The 19,436-nt window shown below is 38.8% G+C and overlaps 1 protein-coding gene across 1 annotated transcript in view; it reads left to right on the forward strand.

Annotated features, from left to right (window-relative positions):
• The window catches only part of LOC102174745 (fibrous sheath-interacting protein 1), a 54,940-nt gene extending 36,178 nt beyond the window's left edge, over window positions 1-18,762 (forward strand). The window contains exons 7-9 of the mRNA XM_018053766.1: window positions 8,088-8,228; window positions 18,613-18,622; window positions 18,728-18,762. Of these exons, the coding sequence (XP_017909255.1) occupies window positions 8,088-8,228; window positions 18,613-18,622; window positions 18,728-18,762 (186 nt within the window). The remainder of the gene's footprint in view (window positions 1-8,087; window positions 8,229-18,612; window positions 18,623-18,727) is intronic.

The following is a 19,436-nucleotide window of genomic DNA, read 5'->3' on the forward strand; positions in this document are numbered from 1 at the left end:
GAAATGCTAGCATGGCAGATTACTTTACGGATATTATTTTTGGATTGGAATTCTTTTTGAATAATACACTGAAAAGTATCTCAGGATAAACCCTGCATATCTATTCAGTTGATGAATGGCCTCCAATCTATTGCTGAACCACAAATATTCATAATGCATAGTCATGGTGTTTTTAAGCTTTCTGCAAACCATTAACTCATCAGTAATTTTTCTCCATGTTCCTTAAGAAAAAAATGTCTTTCAAGTGGAATATAAATTTCTATTTTCAACAATCAATTAACAAATGTTAATCAAGTGCTCACTGCATGCAAGGAATTGCAGAGCATTTAAAGATGAGTCAGGAACATGTAGAACTGTGGAGTGAGAAAGCCTTGTTTAAGGTTCTGGCTCTTCCGCTTACTGGCTCTGAGGACTTGGGTGTTAATTAGAAGCACTTTAAACCTCAGTTTCTTCATCTGTAACATAGTAATGATAATATTATTCCTGAGGGTTCTTTTGAAGTGTAGGCGAGTTACAAGTTACTATGTGTAAAGTACTTAGCACAGTGTCTGACCTGAAACTCAGCCAAAGATGTTATTATTAATATAATAAGTGCCTTAAGGAACTTATTGCCTTGTGGGAGGCACAGAATATATATAGATAACTGTGGTACAAGACATCATAGGTAAGAACAATAGAAGGCTATGAGCAAAGTGATTTGCTGGTTCAGAGGAGAGAGAGAAAGCACATCCATAAGGAATATCAAGAAAGTTCATTTCAAGTGAGGATAGGAGGAGGAAGAGAAACCAGTGAGTGAGGTAGAGGAGGTCAGAGTCCCTGGAGAAGGCCACCATCACATCGTATGAGGTTGAAAACTGGTGAAAATGGGTGAACTCATATTCATGTAAAAAGTTCAGATTTCTAGTTTCTTTTGAAAAATTAGAAAATTTGGCAACATTAGGCTTGAAGCCCTGATTGACAAGGTATAGGACTGAGCTGAGTAGCAACTGCTGCTTTCCATGAAGCACAAGTTCTCCAATTTGGTACACCATCCATCACACCATGTTGTGTTGCCTACAAAACATGGGCCTGCTTCTTGCATTTAAGTAACTTGCCCAGCCCCTACCCAGGCCATCAAAACGTCTTTGGATGCCTGTTATTTCATGAGAGATGACGTGGTGGTGGAAGTTGAGTATCCAGATTAGTATGTGGCTTTACCTCCGACCTTAAAGCACCTTGTAGGATTCTAGAGGATAGGATGTATAAACATAGACCAATTTGTGCAGTGGGCCGACCATTCAGTGAAAGAAGTACCACAATACGGGAACTTATCTTATGAGAAGTCTGGAAAACTTATGTTGGGGGAGCACAGGGAAAGGAAATTTTGATGAAGGAGTGGTATTTTAATAAGGAGTGATATTTTTAAAAAAATCATTTGAAAGTTTTAAAATTTTGATCAAGAAAATAGTTTCCCAAACAAGTTGAAACACACAGGGTTTCTGACTTACCTGACTGTGGCAACAATAAGATGCTAAACTGGTAGGCACATAAGCCCAGGATGAATCAATACTTTGAGGGGCTCCAGAGAGGTGACTCTGAGATTAAGGAAGTATTGGTTGTTGTGAAAGGGGCAGATGAGGAATCTCTTCCTTGAGAGTTTGCTGATTACAATGTTCTCATGTAGGTGCCCTTGCTGTTAGCTTCATGGAGATGTTTTAAAAGCAGCATTTGGCTTTCACATGTCTGATTTCTTTAGTGTAAAACAAAGCTTGTGGTCACTTTCAGAAGAGAGAATGGCTGCTGTTGCTGTAATGTGAGTAATATCATGTGGTTGCAGTTTTACATCTGGTTTTTATTTTCATTCATCACAGCAAAAGAGAACTAATTGAAGCAGTTTTTTTCCTTAGGATCTGCGGTTTAACTGTGCATACCTTTTTGTATCCATCCTCTAACCTCCAACAAATCAGTTATTTCTTTCCACGTACTGTAAATCCCACCATAAAACTGAGTGATGTTCTATAATTTAGTTACTGTATTTCTTGCTTGCAGCTGTGTTACATTCCAGCTTTCTCCAGAAATATCCAAGATATAGGCGTTATGTAAGCACTCAGTTTAAGTCCTTAGCAACTGGATTCAATAATAAATTCTATTCAGTTTGGCTCTTGTAAAAAAGTGTAATTTATTCATCTCTCATGCAGTCAGTCTCACTAAATCTAGCATTCCAGTTCATCATTAGATTTTGTTTTCCTGGTTGGGAGAGAGTGTTCAGAAATGGCTCTCATTGACATATGAGGAATTTCTTTGTTCTTCAGTCAGCTAGTTTAATTGACTATATAAAGGTTTTCCTCAACTCAATTTATTTTCTTGTTCTTAAACTGTTGATTCAGTTGTATATGATTTTGATAAGACCAACAAATATTAACAAACATTTGATTGAGGAAAATTGTAGCTGTATTTACCTCTTCTATTGCCAAGAAAATTTTGACCAGCATTTAACTGTTTTTTTGATCTCTTTCTGTTTCAATGTTAGCTAACCTTGAGGGAATATAAAACATGGTTTGATGTGAATCTTAAAAGATGTTTTATTATTGAGTCCAGGAATTTGCAGAGTTCCAATAATGGCCATGCTGTTTACTTGACCTCAGATTGCTTAACATGCTGATCAAGGTCAGGAACTGAGGAGTTTTTTATGTATGTTAGTCACAAGCACAGAAATCTTATTAACCATCTGTTCATTAAAAAAAAAAATAGAAGTATGGGTGTTTGGATTGAGGAATAAACAGGAAGTTAATTCAGACATCCTTGCCTCTGATGCTAACCTGGCAAACATGTGCATGTGCAAGCTGAGCCATTCAGACTCTTTGTAACCCCATGGACCATAGCCTGCCAGGCTCCTCTTGGTCCCTCCTCCAGGGGATCTTCCCTGCCCAGGGATCGAACCTGCATCTCTTGTGCCTCCTGTTTTGGCAGGCAGATGCTTTACCACTGCGCCACCTGGCAAACACTCCCAGTTATATCTGTGGAATTCTTGCTACCTGTGTTTTACAGATTACTTTGAAGTTTATATTTATATTTCTTGTTTTTTCTATGCTAAGCCTCTTGTGTAGTCAAGATTTCTTTCATTTCATGGAAGTATTTCAAAATGATAAAAACAATCTGGCTAAAAGATTTTTTTCTTTAGTTTTAGTACTGCCAGGCAAAAGAGCCATCTGATGACAGGAAATAGCAGTAGCCTGTGGAAAAGCATACCATTAGCTTGAAAACACAGGGCAAGATGGCTTTGTTTAGGTAGGTTTGTATTTTTCTGGCCCTTAACTCAATGCCTTATTTTCATATCAGATAACTTATGAAGGCGTGAGTAATTTCCTCTGTATTTGGCTTTTAGAAATGGGTTTACTTAGCTTCAAAGACCCCTGTTGGCTCAGTCAACATCACAGATATTTTTCTAAGAATGAACTTAGAATCCCTTGGCAATCAATTAGTCAAATCAGCAAATATCTTGACCTCATGATCTGTTCTATTCTTGTGCCTCCTTAGATGTTCTGTGCATATTATAGAGAGCTTTTATGGAACTGAATTTTACTTTAACTGAATAAAGGCATTTCTGTATGACTCAAGAAATAGAGAAACAATATGCATGGTCAGAAAATCTGCTAAAAACTTTCACCCAGAGGAAATCAAGATCTTTCTGATGATCAGGAAAACAGACGGTACTGATCGGCACTTGGATGTGACAACAGAACCTCTCCTGGCTCCGCAGAGCTTCTTGAATATACCAGTGTGTGATCTTTGCCAGAACAGATGATTGCCTTTTCTTGGCCTCTGCTTTCATCACATGCTGTCTTTCAGATATTTGTACAATGTGGTTATGCTATCAGAGACAAAGATTGAGGAAAGATCTTATATATCCTTGGCTTTGATTGTGGTGAATTGCAGACTCAGCTTTCAGAACGGGAAGAAGCTTTCTCAGAAGAAGTTGAGACCAAGAAAGAAAAAGTGACTTGCAGAACTCAACTAAAGTCTAACCTTGAGACAGGTATCTTTTGGTACAGAGAGTCACGTTGTCAAAACAGAGTGAAGATAGGCTTGGTAATGTTTTGTTTTCTTGAAGATAAAAAATAATTTTTTATGCATATGAAATCAGTATAGGTTTACTGTAGAAAATTCAGGAAATGCAGAAGTGTCTAAGAAAAACAAGGTAAAATCAAGATTTTTACCTTACCTTACCATTTACCATCAAGCTAAATTTCCTTCCAGTCTATTTCTCTACAAGTGTGTGCACATACACGCATACATACACAGTTAGAGTTCTGGGCAAGGAACAGAAATTGACCCAGGTTGGATTTTGAAGATAATGAAATGAAGGAACTATTTATAGATTTAAAGAAAGGAGCCAATGAGGGATGCTGGGATACTTAGGGACTAGCACCAGGGGTTAGGGAAAAGAAAAATTGTACTGGAACTTGGGGAGGCTAGAGTTGTGGTAGAAGAATCTGCCATCCAAAATTGTAATCATATTGGGATTGGCAGAGGATTAACCAACTCCTCCCTCTTCAGCATGACAATTTGAGCTGTTTCGGTGGCAATCTGCTGAAAGTTGAAATGTCAACAATGATAGGAGGCGACTTTGCTTATGCTAAAAATGACCTCTGGATTGGAAGAATTATAGAGACCTGAAGGGGAAACCATAAATGCAGTGATTCTTGTGGCTGGGAATGTCCTTTGCTGAGACCCAGATAATGTACCTATGGAGTCATTTCAACAGATGAGGCTTCTATTGGATATGAAATATTTAAGCCAGGGTGGCTTCCTTGCCGCTTGTACCTGTATTGTTATGATGTGGACTGCAGCAAAAACTCCCATTGACCAGGGATACCTGACACTGTGTTTCCTGTCCTGTAGCCTCTGAGTTGGGGCTTCCCAGGTGGCTCAGTATAAAGAATCTGGCTGCCAGTGCAGGAGACGCTGGAGACATGGATTCAGTTCCTGGGTTGGAAAGGTTCCGTGGAGGAACAAATGGCAACCTACCCCAGTATTCTTGCCTGGAGAATCTCATGGACAGAGGAGCCTGGTGGGCTACAGTCCATGGGGTTGAAAAGAGTTGGACGTGACTAAGCAGCTGAGCATGCACGCACTCATCTTTCTGAATTGACTGGCTCCAAGTGTGGCCTCTGTTTGCTTTTGAACATGAGTATTCAGTTGAATCTAAGAAAATCCCCTTAATGGGCAAGTCAGGGATATATTGCTGCCCAAATCATAGTGGCAAAGCAGAGAGTGGAAGGGGAGAGTACCCAAAACTCTTTTTCTTGCTGCCCTCCAACCTTCTAACACTCCTTCCCAACACTGACTAAACCTAACCACAAGACAGAGGTCAGGGAGAAAGAGTGAGTGTCCCAGCTTGCATCAAATATTCATTATAGTTTATCATTCTGGTCTTATTAGTAGGCATTTGGCTAAGTGCATGAAGCTGCTCAGAATATTCATGTTCAAAGTTTGAGTCATCATTTTCATTTCTCTTAGATGGAGACACAGGAGTGGAATTGTTGAGTCATAGGATTAGACAAGCATTTAATTTTTTAAGAAACTGTCAAGCAGTTCTTAAAATGTTTGTGTCATTATATACTGTTACCAACAACGTGCAAGAGTTCGCTTGTTCCATACCTCTCCACTGTTTAATTTTAACAAACTTTTTCTTTTGTCCTTTTCTAGTGGCTATGTAGTGACCTCATTGGGACTTTAATTTGCATTTCTCTGATGACTTAATGATGTTGAGGACTTTTTCATGTGCTTATTTGTCATTTATGTTATCTTTTTTTATGAAGTATCTATTCAAGTCATTTTAAAACTAGATTCTAAAAAATTGATTCTTTTTTTGGATGCAAATCCTGTGTCATATTTATGTGTCATATTTTTCTCTCAGCCTGTGGCTTGTCTATTTTCTTAGTGGTGGCTTGGATAAGTAAAGTTTAAAAATATTGATGAAGTCTGCTTAACAATTTTTTTTTCTGTTTTTCTTTTTTAGCCTATCCGATGATTTTTAGAAAATCACAGTTGTAGATTTTTTACAAACAATGTCCTTTAAAAGATATTTTTTAAATTAAAAAATGAAATCCAGTTTGGGTGTTTTTCAGGTCATTATATTCTATAGACTGTGTACACACCAAATCCATATGTTGAAATCTAATCCCCAGTGTGATTGTATTTTGAGGGGAGGCCTTTGGGAGTAATTTGGTCATGGGATGGAGCCCCCATGAATAGGGTTAGTGCCCTTGTAAAAGAGACCCAAAGAGCTTCTGTGTCCCTTTTATTATGTGAGGACATAGCCAGAAGATGGCCATTTAGGAAGTAGGAAGCAGGCCTTCTCTAGATATGAAATCTGCCAGCACCTTGATCTTAGACTTCCACACCTCCAGGACTGTCAGAAATACATGTCTGTTGTTTATAAGCCACCCCATCTGTGGTATTCTATAATAGCAGCTCAAACAGATGGAGACATTGTGTATCTTAACTTCAAAGTGGGCTGTAAAATGTTGGATGCTTAGAGCTGCAGGGAGACCTTGGTACCAGCTATTACAAACTCCTCCTTAACATTAGGTTTCCTTCTTAAAGATCTTGTCACTTGTAATTTACTCAGTGGATGCTTCTAGAGCTACCAGAAGCGAGTTCCCTTTGGGGGAAATAAGATGCAAGAGAGTCACTTCTTGAAACTGAGATACTCTTTTAATAGTCTCTTCATTAGGGCTTTATGCAATATGAATTTCATTAAAATATTGGTGTGATCAGAGTTCTGAGAACTGAAATTACAGTCTGTTGGCAGTGCTGATCCAGCTTCTCGTTCGTGTTGGGTACAGGGACACAGGGTGGGACCAGTCACAATCCCTGTCTGGGCAGGGACCGTGTAGTGAGTACAGGGAGGGAACATGTGGCATGATTGGGAAAGAACTTGCCTTTACTGGGTGTGTCAGGAGATATGTTTTTCGGGAAATATGTTTGTGCTGAGCTCAGAAAAGTAGGAGTCTCTATGAGGAATTGGAAGGAAGAGGCATGGAGAGTGGAGCGCTAGCAGTGGGCAGTATCCCTGGAGTTTTGAGTCTGAGACCCAAGCAGCAAGAGATGAGCCTAAAGAGCCATGAAGGAGTGAGGACTTTGTGCTTTAAGTCAGCAGTTCTCAAATTTTCGAGCAGTTGTTTCTTCAGGTGTCCCTAGTTCTTATCTATTGAGTCAGAGTCTCCAGGGTGGAGCCTGAGCCTTTGAATGTTTTCTCGGGCTCTGGAGGTGACACGGAAGCACACCGGAGTCTGAAAACTGCTAGTTCAAGTGAATGATGAGGAGGCAGTGAGGAAGAGAGAAAGGCCTTGATGAAAAAGGCATTGAAAAAGGTATTAAAAGGGAATGGTGACCAACTCTGTTTAAAAAGCGAGAATGTGGGCAGATTCTGCCTAAGGCAACTTAAAAAATGTCATTTTTGCCTGTTACCTCATGGTAATACACAGTAGGAAATCTGTGGCGGAAATGTAGGAAGTTCAGTTATAGACACAAGACCAGATTTCTGTCAATAAATATCCATTTTAATTATCTACAAATAATACTGACTTTGGGAGAATATCGTTCTGTCAGTTCAAATATTACTGATAGTACTGAAGCCTAATGAGATACTTCCATTACATAATGTTTATTCTTTTCAAAGGACATCTTCAGCCTGTATTTGTTAGTTATTAAGATTTATGCATGCGTGTGATGTACTGTGATGACTTTGGGGCTAGATCTTAAAGTTATTATCATTTTGCAGATGATGAAATTAAAGCTCAGAGAGGTTTTTTGATTCCCCTAAGGCCATCTCAGTCAGGAACCAGGAAAAGCCAGAGTTCAAAACTCCTGACTTTGAGAAGCCCAATTCTCTTCTCATTGTTGCACAACCACCTCTTGTTTTATGTACAATTGGACCTTTCCCCCCCAAATAGGAAGACATTAGAGAATTATTTCCAATATTATTTTGAAGAGAAGGAATATTGTCTGAGAAGCAAAGCCAACCTTCAGGGCTCAGTTACTCTGGAAAAATGTGTGATGGCACAGTTTCAGCCTGTGTATGATTTTTTTTTTTTAATTAGAAACCTGACCTTAATGGTGATGATAGAAATACAGAAGTAACTCCAGGAGAAAAGGTTCTTCAAAACGCCAAAGAACAACGGGATCAGCAGAATCGGTTGAGAGAGATAGATGAAAAACTAAGAAAGATGAAGGAAAATGTGGTAAGTCTTTTTTTATTTAAAATAACCATTTGATTGTATGAAAAGGTCTCAATTTCCTTTGACTAATTTATGACTGTTTTCATGTGTTACATCAGGGAAACATGGGGATTTGTCAGTAAGGATTTGAATTAAAGCTAAAAGTGTAATTCATAGAACATAAAGTAGTGTTATAATTAATATGACAAAATAAACCTGTGAAATATCTGAAGTCAGAATAATGATCCATATGCCTATATCCTGTGTCTTAAGAGACATAACTATTCTTTCTTTGTGTGGAAAAATTTGGTAGTTATTCTGTATAAGATCATCTTTACATATTGTACTTAAAGCTCAAATACTCCCATTTTTTGTTCATAAAAATATATTATTAATCATTAATATTCAGTTCGGTTCAATCACTCAGTCATGTCTGACTCTTTGTGACCCCATGGACTGCAGCACACCAGGCTTTGCTGTCCATCACCAACTCCCAGAGTTTACTCAAACTCATGTGCATTGAGTTGGTGATGTCATCCAACCATCTTGATATCCTCTGTCGTGCCCTTCTCCTCCTGCCTTCAGTCTTTCCCAGCATCAGGGTCTTTTCCAGTGAGTCAGTTTTTCACATCAGGTGGCCAAAGTATTGGAGTTTCAGCTTCAGGATCAGTCCTTCCAATGAATATTCGGGACTGATCTCCTTTAGGATGGACTGGCTGGATCTCCTTGCAGTCCAAGGGACTCTCAAGAGTCTTTTCCAGCATGACAGTTCAAAACCATCAATTCTTCAGTGCTCGACTTTCTTTATAGTCCAGCTCTCGCATCCATACATGACCATTGGAAAAACCATACTTTTGACTAGACGGACCTTTGTTGGCAAAGTAATGTCTCTGCTTTTGAATATGCTGTCTAGGTTTGCCATCACTTTTCTTCCAAGGAGCAAGCGTCTTTTAATTTCATGGCTGTAGTCACCATCTGCAGTAATTTTGGAGCCCCCCAAAATAAAGTCTGTCACTGTTTCCATTGTTTTACCATATATTTGCCATGAAGTGATGGGACCGGATGCATGATCTTAGTTAATATTAATACTCATTAATATCAATACATCCTAAATCCATCTTGAGCCTATTTCATGTTTTAATTGCTTGCCTTTTAAAGATGCATTTTTGCTGATGAGAGAAAACTCTTAAATCAACTTAAAGACTGTTAGAAATGCTGTGTAATATTGTGATTTTTCCAGCTACCCATTGGATGTTTCTGAATTTTGGCAGCATGTCTAATTTTGGTTTTTAACCTAAAATGAATCATGGCAAGGCTGAGCTTATGATTCTGCCTACATCGTCTCCCAGGGCTGGTCCATCATGATTGTCAGCAGTATTTACTTGCTGTGTCCTACTAAATCCTACTACCTTGAGTGAACTTCAGGACTCTCTAAGTGTTAACCAGTACTTCTGTTTGTGGCTCTGTCTTACCACTGTTCCTTTTGCTGCTGCTGCTGCTGCTGCTGCTAAGTCGCTTCAGTCGTGTCCGACTCTGTGCGACCCCAGAGACGGCAGCCCACCAGTCTCCCCCGTCCCTGGGATTCTCCAGGCAAGAACACTGGAGTGGATTGCCATTTCCTTGAGTTTTTGAAAATCTTTTCTTTTTTGTCCCTACTTGTATAATTCTTCTCTCAGCATCATTACCTCCTGACTAACCTCTTATAATCTTGTCACTTTCTTCTCTCGTATTGCATTTCATAAGCTGTTCCATGAGAGTAAGTATCAGGGAAGTGACTTTGATTAGATTCTGGTCTCCTCAGAGCCCTTCAAGACTGTCCACCAATCCTGACCAAGGTTCTTCACCCCTGACGGTCATGTCCAGCTGAACTGCTCTTCCTATTTGCCGCCGTGGGCAGCAGCACTGGCTCAGACTTAAAGGGTATCCAGGTCTACCTAATAAGAATCAGGGAGAAGGCAATGGCACCCCACTCCAGTACTCTTGCCTGGAAAATACCATGGACAGAGGAGCCTGGTGGGCTGCAGTCCATGGGGTCGCTGACTGAGCGATTCGCTTTCACTTTTCACTTTCATGCATTGGAGAAGGAAATGGCAACCCACTCCAGTGTTCTTGCCTGGAGAATCCCAGGGATGGGGGAGCCTGGTGGGCTGCCATCTATGGGGTCACACAGAGTCAGACACGACTGAAGCGACTTAGCAGCAGCAGCAGCGGCGGCAATTAGAGTCAGGCAACTGCATGTGTTTCTCTTTGTTGTTCATTATTTGTTTACTTTTCATGGGAAATTTAATGGAATTATGTTTTAGGGAAACCTCTATTCTTGTTTCTGAGGGATGTTTTTTTCTCCTTGAGTCTGTTGATATGGGTAAAAGAAGCAGGAATGTTTAGGAAGTACAAAGGTGTTTTTGGCTAGTAGTTGTGGTGGTGGTGGTTGGCATTGCAAACTTTGATGTGGTGAATAAAATGTTTGTGATTTGACTGGTTTTAAGAACAGTTGGCACTTCTCACCCTACACATGCCAATCCAAGGCAGGCAAAGCCTGTGATTATCCATGATTCAGTTCTCCTGATTTCTGACCATTTGTCTTATGCCATGTCTCTTATCATTATTTAGTTTTTGACTGAAAACCTGGCTCCTTTAGAAAATCTTTCATTTCATTCCAATGTCATATTGGTGCTTGGCTAGACTTAAAGAAATACGATAAATACCAAGAGTTGCTTGATTATCTAAGTGGAAAAGAATAATATGTAAATAGAGAAGGGCAAAAAAATGAATAGAGAAAAACAATTATTGTGTTCCTACTACATGCCAGGGACTGTTGTCCATATAGTTTACAATTTATTGACTTATCTTTACAACCACAGAGCGAGGTAAACGCTACTATCCTCATTTTATAGATGAGGAGATGTAGGCATGGAGAGGTTGAGTACCTTCCTCAGGGTTATACAGCTGTTAAAAGGAAGAGAAAGGGATTAAGTGGTTAGCTTCTGACAACCGTGCTACACTGCCTTTATGGCACTTACTTGATTTTCTTTTCTCATTAGCATTATTTTTTGTTAAGTAAAATGTGCAAATTTATTATATTTACTAGCATTCATGGGCAAAATATTTAGAAGCTCTTATGTAAATGATAATTTCATGATTTTCTGTTTTATGGTCAACACGTTCAGAAACTGGTATCTGGCAGATAAAGGCCCATGAGTATTGATCTGTATTGTCTTTATGTTTTAAGTGCTTAGTGTCTCATAATGTCCTATGAAGCATACTGTGTACTTTGTGTGACTTCTGAGGGATGATCTTGTGTCTGTTTCTAACTCTGTGAAGCCTGTTGTACCTCATAGACTTCTGGGTACTTTGTGGTTTGGGAAGCTGGAAACTGGAGTCTTTGTGTTGTCAGTAGCCTGATCTTTTGCTTTGAATAAGTCATGTAGTCTCTTAGAGACTTAGTTTTATTACTTTAAAGTCGAGGGAGTGGGGCTAGCTGGCCTTTGCCCTTTTGCATATTTAATGAGAGATGGTGTTACTTATAGTGTCTAAAGCTCAGTTTATGTGCTTCCTAACTAGTTGGTATTAATGGGTTTAAATCTTCTATTGAAAATTCTTTTGAAAATTAAGTAACTCTTTTTAGGAGAATGTGCCACTGTCATTTATGTATATGCTATGCTGTGCTGTGCTTAGTCACTCAGTCATGTCCGACTCTTTGTGGCCTCATGGACTGTAGCCCGCCAGGCTCCTCTGTCCATTGGGATTCTCCAGGTAAGAATATTGGAGTATGTTGCCATGCCCTTCTCCAGGGGATCTTTCCAACCCAGGAATCGAATCCAGGTCTCCCACACCCAGGCAGATTCTTTACCGTCTGAGCCACAATATGTTAGCCTCTTACCTAAAGACAAGAGACTCTTGTTTTCTAAATGATAGTTTCTATAAATGGTTAATTTTGCAGTTTGTCTTATTGTCTCTGTTGCAATGGAACATTGTTGCAAGATCAGTGATTTATGTAAAAGAAGTAATCTGTGTCCATTGAACTGGTGATTAAAGGATCAAATCTACACCACTCTTAGCGATAGAAGGAGGAAAGAGTGAGCTAACGGGCAATGTTGGAGCCCTGAAGGGGCACTCCTGGAGCCACCTGGATCCCAGGACCAATTATCAGTGAGGCTGGAAAAGTGATTTAATCCACTGTGTCTGATGGTAGCCTGAGGCTGGAGATGCACATTTGCCATATTGGTTAAGATTATTTGAGGCAGTAGGATTTGATTTAATCTGGAGGTGGTGGTGATATTGGTAGCAGTGGATCTAGCTCTTAGGAGCTAGGGGAAGAAGATACTATGAAATGAGGGCAAGGCTCACAAATGTAATATGAAATTCAGTGGACATACAAGAGCCTGAGCACCAGCTCTGTAAATAGAGGAAGAATAAGCCATGGCTGCTAGAAGCAGCATAGATAAAACAAATCTTTAGGGTTTACCCAGTATGGGAGAAGGCAATGGCAGCCCACTCCAGTACTCTTGCCTGGAAAATCCCATGGATGGAGGAACCTGGTAGGCTGCAGTCCATGGGATCGTGAAGAGTTGGACACAACTGAGTGACTTCACTTTCACTTTTCACTTTCATGCATTGGAGAAGGAAATGGCAACCCGCTTCAGTGTTCTTGCCTGGAGAATCCCAGGGATGGGAGAGCCTGGTGGGCTGCCATCTATGGGGTCGCACAGAGTCGGACACGACTAAAACGACTTAGCAGCAGCAGTATAGGTTAGCAGTATAATGTTGCTTCTGTGCTACACATCAAAGAAGAGGTAAGCAAAATGGATCACACTTGGATAGTAGAGTGACAAAGATAAGGAAGATATTAAAACCAGGTCATAAGAAGGATTGTTGAAGAAGCTGGGTGTATTTATTTAGCCTGGTGAAGGAAAGATATGCATGTGTGTGTGTGTGTGTGTGTGTGTGTGTGTATTCATGTGTGTGTGTGTGTGTTGTGGGAAGGAGGGGAGGAATGGTTTGGTAGAAAAGTCACACATGTTAACTTCCTAAAGAGATTTGAAGGACTGGCATTAGAAGTATTAGTTTTCTTCTTTGTAGTGTAGGAAAAAGGAAACACGGTGGTTGGGAAGCCGTAATGCCACAGATTCCTGGTAGATACTAGGGAAGAAAGCCAGAGTGATCTCAGTGGGCGTGCTCTGTCTGGGGCAGGGTTTTCAAATGAGGCTTGAGTGACACTTGCTGGGTGGCTGTACGGAGGGTTTAGTATTAAGTCCCCCTCCTGGGCATATGGGGCTTCCCTGGTGGCTCAGACAGTAAAGAATTCGCCTGCAATGAGGGAGACCTGGGTTTGACCCCCAGGTTGGTAAGATCCCCTGGAGGAGGGCGTGGCAGCCCACTCCAGTATTCTTGCCTGGAGAATCCCCATGCACGGAGGAGCTTGGTGGGCTACACACCATGGAGTTGCAAAGAGTCAGACACAACTGAGCACAGCACCTGGGTATGTATTTGGAAAAGCTGAAAGCCCTAATTTGAAGAGATACGCACACCCCACTTGGAGACAACCTAAATGGCCCCTGACAGATGAATGGATAAAGGAGATGAGGTGCACGGGACTAGTGCTCATCCGCTAAGAAGAATGCAGCACTGCCATCTGCAGCAGCATGGATGAACCTGAGGGTTATCATACTAAATGAAGGAAGTCAGAGGAAGAAAAATATCATAGAATACCACTTACATGTGGAATGGTAAGCCGTGATGCAAATGAACTCATTTACAAAACAGAAATAGACTCACAGACAAAGAAAATGAAATTATGGTTATCGAAGGAGAAGGGCGGGAAGGGAGGTATGAGTTAAGAGTCAGGGATTAACAGGAACATGCTACTATATATAAAATATATAAACAGCAAAGACATTGTATAGCACAAGGAGCTATATTCAATATTGTGTGATAGTATGTGATGGAAAAGAATCTGCAAAAGAGTATATATCTTATCTGAATCACTTTGCTGTACATCTGAAACTAACACAACATTGTAAATCAACTATACTTCAGTGAAATAAAAAGATGGCTGGATGTGGATGGTGTAGGTCAGTTTCTCCAGCACAAGTAAGCGGCTTGTGTATGGTGAGTATGTGAAGGTGCTGTGCTTTGGGCTCTTTTTCACATGTAGGGGAAGATTTGTGCTGAGCCATTCACCTCTCATCTAGTTGATTCCCATTGGCTTTGGCCATGATCTGTCAGGCAAACTACTTGTGTGGAGATAATCTGAGATGATGCAATCAGGAGGAAATGGAACTAGCCATATTCACAGAATAGGCAACAAATGCCAGAAGTACCCTCTCCATCATTTTTCATATGGTGCCCTCTGGTACCTTTCATCCCTGACTTTCCCGTCTAGCTCTGAGAATCCCTTTCCCTTGTTTTGGTGCTTGGTACGCTTCTCTGCCCACGCTGCCTTCTAACCCCACTTTGCTTTACATTACCCACCTGGGTTATAGTCATGTTACGTAAGCTTCTATACGTGGGACATAGTGGTTAAAAGCCAGACTACTTGGGTTTGAATCTCAACTCTGTACTTAGTATCTTGTGACCCTGGACAGGTCTCTTGACCTCTCAGTGCTTCAGTTCCTAGATGTGTGAGATGGGGATAGTTGTAATTAATACTTACCTCATAGGCTGATATGAAGATTAAATTAGTTAACACACGTCAAATGCTTCAAACAGGTCCGATACATTTCAAGTGCTATGTAAATGTTGTTATTATTATTGTTATTATTAACATTATTAATACAGCATTTACATAAGTTTGTTTCTATGATAAGGATGAGGCAGATATAGTACAGAGGATGAAACTGAAGATGGAGAGATAAGCCTTGCAGAAGAATCAAGATACCCTTTTCCCAACTTAGGATGGAAACCGGGGAAGGATGGCCTAGAAGGGGAGGTTCAGAGATGAAGAGAAGGTGAGAGTGGTCGTGCCCGAATGTTCTCTGTAAATTAGAGTTCAAGCCATATGGTCAGGATAAGAGGTAGAGTGGTTATAGGGCCTTGAAGTAGGGTAGGAAAGGATGGGAATAGACCTTATGAGGTTGAGAAGGAAGCAATAGTGAATAATGATGACCGCCCAGCTGAGATTGGAAACCCTAGCTATGAAATGATGCCTGCTAGTAAGACTTGGAATCTTCTCTGAAGGCCCTCTGTAGTCCACCAGAAATGGAGAAAATGGGTTGTGAATTGAGCAGGGTTAGGAGAGGTTGGGTGATTGCATTGGAAGATCAAGGAGGCAAAGGGAATTGGAGGTACCTATGAGACCATAACTAAAATAAAAAAAAAGGAAACATGGGACTTCTTGGCAGTCTAGTGGTTAGGACTTCACCTTCCAATGCAGCGGGTACAAGTTCAGACCCCGGTTGGGGAGCTAAGCTCCCATATGCCTCAAGGCCCCAAACCAAAACATGGAACACAAGCAATATTGTAACACATTCAATAGCAACTTTAAAAATAAATAAAGGAACAAATACACACACACACACACACACACACACACACACACACCCCTTTGCCTTCTTCAACCTGGTTTCAGTAAGTTATCTTTACTGTAAGAGAATCCTATACTGCCATCAAAAGAATGAGGCACATCTATATATCTTGGAAAGATGTCTGTGATACCATACGAAGGAAAAAGAGCCTGTTGCATAAGACAATGATGAGTATTATTCCATTTTTATAAACAAAGCCATGGAAAAATCCTAGGATGATATATATCAAATGTTTAAGAGTGTTTTTTCTTTTAGTGTGGATGGGATAGATGGGGAGGTGAAAAAGGAAATTCACTTTCTATAGCATAAGCTATTGAAAGGGATAAGCTTGTTGGGTTTTTGAGTGATTTTTATATTATTTCTCATACTTTTATGTTCTAACATATGCTTATTGCAATTGTAAACAGAATTAATGTTTAAAAATATGGAATACATTGATGCATATGAAAGATTGCTACTTACTCTCCTTCAATAGGTGGTATTTATACATTTAGAAAAATAAAATGGGTCATCACAAGTAATAATGTTCAGCTTCACTAGTGATTAAAGTTCATATTTAAGCAACCATTAGGCACTATTTACATTTATCAGACCAGAAAAAACAATGGTAAATGTGATATGATCATGTTACTATAGAGAGCTGTGGAGGTGGGTACAGTAATATTTGAACGTCATTGGTGTAAACGTCATTGCTGAACGCCATCTCTCAGTCACTCAGTTGTGTCCAACCCTTTGGCACCCCATGGATTGTAGCCCACCAGTTTCCTCTGTCCATGGAATTTTCCAGGCAAGAGTACTGGAGTGGGTTGCCATTTCCTACTCGAGGGTATTTTTCCTGCCCAGGGATTGAACCCACATCTCTTGTCTCTTATGTCTCCTGCATAGGCAGGCACATTTTTCTGGGAAGCCCAGTTTTTAAAATCGGTTGCTTTCCTTTTGGAATGCAATTGTTCAATTGTTATAGCAACAATTATTATACTTTTTATATTTTTGATCTACATAATTCTAAAGAATGTTTTAGAAATATTTCTGAAGAAATAACACCTAAACCAAACCAAACAAGAAATAACTTAAATGCTCTCAAATAGAATGTTAAAGCATTTATACAACCTTAACCCATTTAATACTGTAATGGCACTAATAAAATAACAAGTATGTGGATTTTGTCAGTAAAGGACTTTTGATTGGAAATGAATTTTATAAAACGTAAAAATTCTAGGGACTTCCCCTGATGGTCCAGTGGTTAAGAGTCTGCACTTCCAATGTGCAGAGTTTTAGTTCCTTAATCAAGAAACTAAGATCCCATATGCTGCAAAACACAGTCAAAAATTAAATAAATAAATGGAGAAAATGAATTTATTAAAAAAATTCTAGATGGATTCTAAGTATCAGCTATAACTATGTAATGTAGATATGTATATATACTGACAATTGTCTGAAGGGAAACACATGTGTTAATAGCTTAGGTTTATTTTTCCACTTTGTATTAAAATTTCTTTACTCCTAAAAAAAGAATCATAATTGAGGCAATTTCTAATTTTCTTGTTTTATTTATATACATTTTAATCCTTTAATGTAATGAACTTTTTGGGTAATTTAAAGAAATAATTCATGTTTGGTTTTATTTTTCTGAAGTATCAAGTGTTCCATTGTGATAATAAAACTAAGATGATGTTTTAAAAAATAAAGAACATCTTTAATTTCTAGGATTAGATAAAAATTCCTTTAATGAAGTTGCATAATAATTCTAGCTTTCACGAAAGAATTCAATTTTAGTTTTTGCATTTTCTAAGAAAGAGTAGTAGTCAGTGTAATCTATCTCATTTACTCCTTTAATGATAAAATTTTCTCAAAGATGTTTTGTTACTATTGTCAGGAACTGCTTTCCACGGTTCCATTCATTCTAAATACACCGACCATACTTTTTACGTCTTTATTGTGTCTCTTTTCGAATCTCAGTTTGAACTTACTTCATTTTTTTCATCATTTGGAAGTCTCTACTATTTCTTTCTACATTCTTTTGCTTTTCGGTTTCCTGGAAACCGCTGAGCCTGACCTTGTCTGGTGAACTGCATTGTCACGATCGCATCAAAATGTTTAGTACTTGAAGTCTTGTTGCTGAGCATTGGAGATAAGAATGCAGTTCACAAAGGGTGATAAATCCTTGTGTTCTGATTCTTATTTCGACATGCTCTTGCCACTTAACCTAGTACGAAAATACACAGACCCCAATCAGAAGATTGGAGGGTTTCTTCTGCTCAGTGAATGGATGGAGGGTCTACCTTCAATTGCTATAAACATGCCATAGAATCAGAATTACAGAATGTGAGAGCTGAAGGGGCCTTAGAGGTCACATGGGCCAGTTCCATGGATCAGAAACCAATGCCTTGAACAGCTAAAGGATTTTTCAAAGACTCACAGTTAGTTATTGATAGACTTGGGGCAATCCCCAATTCTTTTGACACTTAAACCTGTGGACATTTCATTAAACCCAACCTCTCTAGGTCACACCTGTATAGTTCAGTCAATTTTCAGCTAAGGTTTGGGGCTACTCACAAATGTGGGCTTTATTCTTAAACTGTTAAGCAGTCATTGTTTATACATCTTTTCTGAATTCAAAAGAACTCCAAACAAACCTGACATGTTTGTGGTTAAACTAGAAGACTAACTAGTAAGCTTTAGTATTTATACATTAACTAATTAAGGCCTGAGTTGGAAAAGTAATTACACTTTTTCTTTGGTGTCATTGTTCAGAACTGTAGGGTTCATTTAATCTTTATATTTTCATTTGTCATAGCTTTTAGGAAGATGGATAAAATAACATTGACACGTTAAAATTGGTATTTTTTTTTATAGCTCATGTAACCTTTGTTTTTCTTCTGTAGGTGATGGCAGGTATGTGCAATGATGATATGAAATATTTAGTTGAGAAATTTTGAGAGTGAGATTTACACATTGATAGTCAAACAAATCTTAAAATTTTTCTTCTCTTAATCATAGGCCAAGAAACACATTTTGAAACAAGTGGAACGTAAAAAGTTTGCTCTCATAATCATAGACGGAGAAACATTTTGAAACAAATAAGTAGAACATAAAATTTTTACACATATATTTATGTGTGTGCATGAACATATATATATATATAAAACAATGCAGAAATTTGACAAAACTTCCTGCAACTGAATAGTATCATCTAATGGTTGAGAAACAACATGTACCAATTATAAGTACATGGCTGATATTCAGAAATTATTGTGGAGTGAATAAATGAGCCAGTAACCTTTGAAAAGATATTGGTTACATGTGATATTTGAGTACAGTGTAGGATGAATTGAAAACAGTTAGTGGTAGTGCTTTGGAAATAGAATGTTAAAGATAATTAGATGTTTTTTCATTGACTTCCTTTGTTTCAGTTATCATTTAAATCCATTTATAAAATACATTAGTCAATTTCAGTTTTAAATCCATTTTGGAACAAGAAGAGTTGTAAATGTATCTTGTATTCTGTTTATATAACAAATATTTTTATAAGTATGAAGGATATTTTCTTCTGGTTTTTGACTGTTCACGTGTATTATGATAATGTGGACTTGATATTATGATTGGGTGTGGTATGGTGCCTTTTTTGAATGATAATGTGCCGTATCTTGAAAGTCATTTTCAAAATGAAAATTTTGATGGCAGCTTTGTTTCCTAATACTGAAAAACT

The sequence above is a fragment of the Capra hircus genome, chromosome 10, assembly GCF_001704415.2.
Source record: "Capra hircus breed San Clemente chromosome 10, ASM170441v1, whole genome shotgun sequence".
Taxonomy (NCBI): Eukaryota; Metazoa; Chordata; class Mammalia; order Artiodactyla; family Bovidae; genus Capra; species Capra hircus.